The sequence below is a fragment of the Echinops telfairi genome, unplaced genomic scaffold (genome assembly GCF_000313985.2).
Source record: "Echinops telfairi isolate 266 unplaced genomic scaffold, ASM31398v2 ScPeMD7_7425;HRSCAF=8463, whole genome shotgun sequence".
NCBI classification, from domain to species: Eukaryota; Metazoa; Chordata; class Mammalia; order Afrosoricida; family Tenrecidae; genus Echinops; species Echinops telfairi.
In genome coordinates, this window is record NW_022111325.1 from 3,377,813 (window position 1) to 3,384,495 (window position 6,683).

The 6,683-nt window shown below is 59.7% G+C and overlaps 1 protein-coding gene across 3 annotated transcripts in view; it reads right to left on the reverse strand.

Moving 5' to 3' along the window:
- Positions 1–1,279: 1,279 nt before the first annotated feature.
- The window catches only part of HDGF (heparin binding growth factor), a 9,174-nt gene continuing 3,770 nt past the window's right edge, over positions 1,280–6,683 (reverse strand). Inside the window, exons 1-6 of one of the 3 annotated variants that reach the window (XM_045298519.1) lie at positions 6,307–6,388; positions 4,296–4,372; positions 4,015–4,153; positions 3,151–3,336; positions 2,689–2,948; positions 1,280–2,490 (exon numbers count right to left, since the gene is read on the reverse strand). In XM_045298519.1, coding sequence (XP_045154454.1) covers positions 2,484–2,490; positions 2,689–2,948; positions 3,151–3,336; positions 4,015–4,153; positions 4,296–4,363 — 660 coding nt within the window. In that variant the 5' untranslated portion in view covers positions 4,364–4,372; positions 6,307–6,388 and the 3' untranslated portion in view covers positions 1,280–2,483. Of the gene's footprint in view, positions 2,491–2,688; positions 2,949–3,150; positions 3,337–4,014; positions 4,154–4,295; positions 4,373–6,155; positions 6,180–6,306; positions 6,389–6,683 lie in introns of those variants that run through there. The other 2 variants (XM_045298520.1, XM_004714717.2) reach the window with 2 other exon arrangements.

Below are 6,683 nucleotides of genomic sequence, written 5' to 3' on the forward strand. Positions count from 1 at the left end.
GGTACAAGGATACCCCAGGACTAGGACCGAGCAGCAACCAGAGCAAAGAAAGGCCCTTCGGGTACTCGCCTGAGCCGAGCCCCCAGGCTGCAACACTTCGGGGCCGCGTGGGCCTCACCTCCCTTTCCCGCTGCGCTGCGTGAGGCGAGCTTGACGCACCCGAGAGCGTGGGACTCAGCCACGCCCACCCAGCCCCTCCGCTTCCTGGGAAATGTAGGCCGATTGCAGAGCGGAGGCCCAACCGGAAGCCTAGCTTCTCTGCATACTGGGAGTTGTAGTCCACCGCTACAAACCCCGCCGGAAACAGGAAATTTAGCAGGCGAGGGAATTCAAAGAAGCGTTTTCACTCCATGAGGCAAGTCGGGAATTGAAGGCTGACACCAGGTGCACCCTTGCGCGTGCGCAACGCAAAGGTGACTGGGTATCGTAGTCCCTAGAGACGGGAGCTCCATTTTCTAGGTCGTTGCAAAGATTTCTTGTAAGGCAAAGGGCCTCCTCCCTTTCCAACCGAGCCTGCTGATAGCCTCCTGCCCTTCCCTGTTAGAGGGGCTAAAACAGACTTCCATATTATCAGAGTACTACTAGGAGTGGAACGAACCCCTTCAATATGAATAGGTCACAAAATGTCAGTTTGGAGGTAACCCTAGGGATTATCTAATTATCCATGTAAGGGATGAGAAGGCTGGAGTCTGAGAAAAAGAAAGCGTGTCTCAAGGCAGAATCACTTAGCGGCACTCTGGTCAGGGAGTACTGTGGAGGTTCCACATAGCAGCCTCCCAGCCCCAGTGAGGGGTGCTGGGTATCCCTAGGCCTGTCCCTGGGATCTAAACGGTTTTTACCACCAGCATGGCTGCCTCACTGCGGTGTTTGATACTGGCACCCTCCCACACACCACTCCCGACGACTTGTATAGTGGGGTAATTGTTGGACTACTGAAAGATCAGTGGTTTGAACCCACTAGCAGCTCCGCTCCGCGGGGGTGGGGTGGGGGGAGGGGCCTGCAGTCCACTTCTGCACAAGATTTACAGCAGCGCTGGAGGCCCTACAAACCTGTCCTGCCATGTCCTGCCCGAAGAGCAGGACGGCAGGGACAGTGCTAACCGTGGCAAGCAGAATGTCTGGTGTGCATCTACGCTGGGGTTCTGCCTTCCTCCAGAAAGATGAATCTCTACCTTCCAACTGAGATGACCTGCAAGTCTCATGTACACCCTGGCCCCTCCCACCCCAGTTCCCTCTTCACGTAACCAACATGCCCGAAAGAACCAGTCAGAAACCAATATAGTAATCAACGGGTTTATTTTCCTAGAACTGAAATTGTCTACGGTTCTCAGAGCTAAACTTTCCCAAAGCTACAGTCAGCAATTTTTCATCAGAGCCCAAGAAGGGGGGGAGACGAGAGAGGGAGAAGCATGGAGACTCTAGGAAGAGGTTGGGAGGGGCAGTTATGTCCCTCTGACCTCTCGAAGGAGGTTACACATCAGATCTGCTAGCACGCTGAGGGGACCAAGGCACAGGTATGTGGATGGGGAATGGCCCAAGTCCCGGCTAGAAAAAGAAAGCCAAGTCCCAAAGAGATGAGGAGCCTCCCAGTGCACCTCAGAAATGGAGGACAATGGGGGGAGAGGAGCAAGTGGGGGCACTCGAGGGGGCAGGGAGTCTTTAAAATTTTTTTTTTTGTAATTTTCTTTTTTAAAAAACATTTCCTAAAAAATGCATCTTTTCCTTTATATCTGGGTAATTCATATGCCTGCGGGCTGGCCTTGCGTGCTTTGGGGGAGAGGAAAGAGGGCAGCTAGGTTAGCCCTGGGGCATCCCCCACGCTGGCCCCAGGGATTAAAGGGGGACAGGTGCTCTTCGCCTATGATTCCCAGAACTTCCTGGGTCAGCAGAAGGAAGAATGGCATTGCCCACTGGAAGGGAGCCCCTCCCCCATAAGCTGCCCCACTTTCCCTGAATCTAGGCAGCTGGGGTAGCAGGTGTGTGAGGAGACGGGTACTCAGGAGATGCCACAACCTGCACGCCTGCCCTTCACCCGGCCATGATTGAAGACTGCCCGCCCTCGAGCCCCGCAGATGCCCACCCTGATGTTTACTCTCCAGCCCTGCCCCTCCTCCCCCTAATCCCGACCCAGACTCTCAGCATGCCTGGGGGAGCCAGACAGAGGTGTCAAAGCCGACCAGGGACTGTCCTGGAAAACAGCTCTAGCAGGGGAGGGGTCCGGCCTCATCTCAGTCCCTGGGGAGCAGAGGACATGGCCCTGACTCAGATCACAGGGATGTGGAGACATGGAGGTGAGAGCCAGGTGGCCTGTCCCACCCAAGCCAAATTCCAGGGGCTAGGCTCAGAGTGGGGAGAGTGAGTGGAAGAGGGGGGTGGGGCGGGGTGGGGAAGGGGTTCCCAGTTTGCAGGCCATGGCCAGTTTCCCCAGTAGCACCCAGACAGCAGCAGGAACGGGGCGGGGGCTCCTCTTGAAACATTGGTGGCTACAGGCTGCAGGGGAGGGTTGGAGGGAGAAGGGTTAATGATGTGGCCCTGGCCTGGCCTGCCCCAGCCAGTGCAGGTCTCCTGGGAGCACCCACCCTGCCTCCCTCGAGGCTGACCACTGCTGGCCCTCCTCTTCTCTCTGCAGGTGCCTGTCCCCCACCCCCACCCCGGCTCAGCTGCCAAGGGGGCAGGGGGCTCGCTCACCTCTCGTGATCTCTGATGCCTGGGGCCTCAGCATCTTCCTTGGCAGTTTCTTCCTCCTCATCATCCTCCTCCTCTTCCTCATCATCCTCTTCCTCCTCCTCCTCCTCCTCCTGAGGAGGCCCCCGGCCAGAGCCCGGTTCAGAGGGGGTGCTATTCTTCTCGACCTCCACAGAGAGAGGCCTCTCCTCGCCCTCCAAGGCAGCCGCCTCCTTCTCCTCCCCTTCCAGGTCCTCAGCCTCCTTGGGACGCTTGGGGGAGTCCTGGGCAGCATGGGCAGAGACAAGGCGGGCTGAGGCCAAGCACCCAGACCTCTGGCTCCTCCCCCAAGGTTCTTCCTGGGCTAATACCCACAACTGCCCCCAGCCTTCCACTAGCTGGGATGCCCTCTTCGGACACGGTCTCTCTCTCATACTGGGTGCTCTCAAAGGCTGAGCCTGCCCCTGTGGGCTGCAGGCCACTGACCTCCAGCAGGTCCCCTGCTCTCCTCTTCAGAGCCCCCTTCTCGTTCTTCTCCTTGGTGGGCTCGTCAATGACCAGCTTCCCCTCCTCATCACTGCTGCCCTCCGCATTCCCCTTCTTGTCTCCATCACCCTCAGCGGCCTCCGGTTCAGGCTCAGGCTCGGCCACGCGGCTCTTTTTCTGGGAGGACTGCAGCAGAGAGGGCAGGGGCTGAGCGGCTCTGCTTGGGTCCTGCTGGGCACCCCACCCCAACCCCTCCCTTGGCCACTGGCTCCTTCCTCTCCCACCTCTCCCCCGCCCCCACCCGGGTGCCCAGTCTCACAGAGTGATTTGAGACCCACCTCTGTTGGATTAGCCCCGGGGCAAACCCACTGGCCGGGCAGGCAGGGCTCTGTGCAGGAGGGGGGAGGGCTGGAGCAGGAGGCAAAACCTCGGGTCAACTTCTCCCAGCGGGAGCTGGGACCCAAACCCCGCCCCCACCCGCCCGCCTGGTCCTGCCCGGCTCGCGACCACCTTCCTCCTGGACCTTTGGGGGACGTGTCCGGCTTATGTCCTAGACTCACACTGGGTCCAGCCCAAGTCCTGCTCCCACTTACTTACCTTACCACCTGCGTCCTGTTCTGCCCTCCCCCCCACCGCCCCCAGGCCAGTGAGAGTTGCCCACAACCACAGCTACATACCAAGTCCCCACAACCAACTCCGCCCTGTCTTTGAGAAGACACCTCTGGTGGGTGGGGGGGGGGGCTCCTACCCAAAGCCCTGGTATTTCCGCCCCAGTTCCTGAAGGCTGGGCATCCCGGGTGGGCCTGCAGGTCGTGATAGCCACCCCTGCCTTGGGGTGGGGTCTCTGGGCACCAGGCGCCTCACCTGACAGCCGGAAGCCTTGACGGCAGGGTTGTTTTCGATCTCCCACAGCCCCTCGCTGAACCCTTTCCTCTTGTTGGGCTTGCCGAACTTCTCCTTGGACTCTTCATATGGGAAGAGGTCTTTGGGGCCCAGGAACGCTCTGGGGGGGGGGCGGAGGGAGACTGCTCTCTAGCTCCTCGCTGCCTCCCAGCGGGCCCGCTTCTTCCCCAGGACTCCCCAGCCAGCACAACCCTCCTCCCGTGTCCTCCCTGCCCAGGCCCCCCCGCTGGCTCCTCACTCACGTCTCATGGGTCCCGAAAAAGAAGACTTGGTATTTGTTGGCTGTGGATTTCACCGCCGCTTCAGGCATCTCGTCGATCTGGGGGTGAAAGAGCACCGCAGTGCAAGGGCAGTGAGCCTGGGGCGGGGGCTGGGCTTGTCTCAGGGGGTTCCGAGGGATGTGCCACAGTGGAATCTTTGTACCGATGCAGCCAGGCAGGCGAGACCACCCAACACCCAGGAATATCACCCCAATTGCTTCCCAACAAATCCAGGACCCCTCTGCAGAGCTCTGACCACTGTCTCTGACCTCCTTGTCCCCACCCATTACAGTGCAGGCTCCATGGCAGTGGGGGCCCTGGCTTGAACACAGCAGTGACTGCTACCACTGCAGGACCCACCTCGCCTCCACCATGTCAAGTCTGGATGCCAGCCATGCGCCCATGTTCCTGTAACCCCGGCTGGATGACTGTTAACCTCGCCCAACCTCCATTTCCTCAATGGCAAAAGAGCCAGTAGTAACCACAGGCCACAGGCTTGTGAGGCCCCATTGCAGGCAGACGCAGGGCGGCCAGCTGGTCCTACGCAAGGGTCAGCCTCCCGGGCAGAACTCGCTCCCAGGACTTCTTCCCAACGCTTTCCCCAATGTCACATAGGAGGGGTCTTCAAATACTTTATGGAAAATCCCATCCTTTCATTCTGTTTTTCCACAAAAGTTTTAAAGCCCCCACATAGTCACAGTGCCCTTGGTTAATGTCTGTCTGGACCAGGCTGGACCGCAGCTCAGGGTCAAGTTTGCGTTTGACCCCAGCACACAGTAGGGACACGAACAGTGTTGACTGGATCAATCGATGAGACAAACAGATGCAGACAGTCTGGGTGGAGAAGAGGGGTGAGGCCAAGGACTGCCTCTTCCAGGCACCCCCTCTATGATTTCCAGGGGACACTTTGAAAGCCACTGAGGGACTCACAGGTTCCCCGTTTTACAGATGAGGAAACCAAGCTCCAGGGACAGAGAGCGAGGGAGGCTGCCACCTACAGGGTCAGCAGTTCAAGACCACCAACTGCTCCACAGAGAGGTGAGGCGTTCTCCATGGGCAGCTATCCTGTCCTACAGGGTCCCTATGAGCCCAGAGTCCACCGGATGGCGGTAAGTGAGAGGTTTTGCACAAGGCAGAGATGAGAGCTAAGCTGCAGACCAACAATTCCAGATTTGATCCCCCCCCTCCAGGAGTCGTGTGGAAAGGGGAGAGGTGGAGGTCAGGAAAATGGAGGGAGCAGGGGCGGTTTCTCCCAGGTCAGGCCTTGGAAGCTGGCAGAGCAAGTTGAGCTGTGGATGAGGGAGGAAACTACAACTCCCAGCACCACTTGCAGCAGCCTGACTTCCCGCCGGACAGAGGCCAGGTGGCCATGTTGCCTGGGGGCCCCAGGCACAGACAGGGCAGGGCAGTGATTAAGGTCCAGAGAAGAGGACAGAGCAGAGCCCATGGAGACAGGAAGGCTGGGTATTAGCAGAGACACACCCAGGGGAGGGGGTGGGAGACCCTGGGCATGAGGACATCTTGCCCCTTCAGGCTCCTGGACACTTCCCCCACTTGGCCCTGTGGCCTCTGGGGACAGCGGTCCAGCCCTTCCCCCCAGGAAGGCCACGCACAAACTGGGCGCTCCCCACGACCAGATGACACTGGGGTGTGAGTGCAGACGGTGGAAAGACTGCTGGTGCCCCCACAAACAAGATCCCCATCGCCATGACAACTCGGCCCCGCCCCAGGGGCCACTCAGCAACCAGGAATGTGGCCGCCCCTCCCCCCGCGCTCTCCCTCCGGATCGGGGAGGAGGGGGCTCTCACACACACACCCCACACCCAGTCTGAAGTCTGGCACCTGGGTCCACGGCTGTGCTGGAAACCACAGCCGGGGCTGGAGGCTGGGCCTCGGCTCAGAAAACCCGGCTGGGCTGGGTGGAGGGGCCGGTGCTCGGCCGGCCAGGACACCTGGGTCCGGTTACCAGCTAGCTCCCCACCCCCTTACTCACAGGGGGGAACCGAAAACAAAATGCGCGCCTCGAGGGCTTAGGGATCCTCAAGACCCCGGAGAAGGGCAATAATAGCACAGCCCTTCCCCGGGCCTCCCGGCCTCGGGTCTACCGGCACCAGGAATCAGCCGGGAGGCTGGGTGTGCATCCGCGAACTTTGATCTCTGCGTTTGCAGGGCCCAGGGCTCAGCCAGGGGCGTAATGTTCGGGTCGCAAAGGTGTGAGCCAAGGGGAGAAACTGAGGCTCAGGAAAAGCGAGTGGGGTGGGAGTCCCCCTCGCCCCAAAATGAGGAAGCACGAGGTTCTCTCAAGGTTCACAGTTACTGCTGAGCAGCCACCAACCATCTGTCTCCTGCCACCCTAGCAGCTAGCTTCCC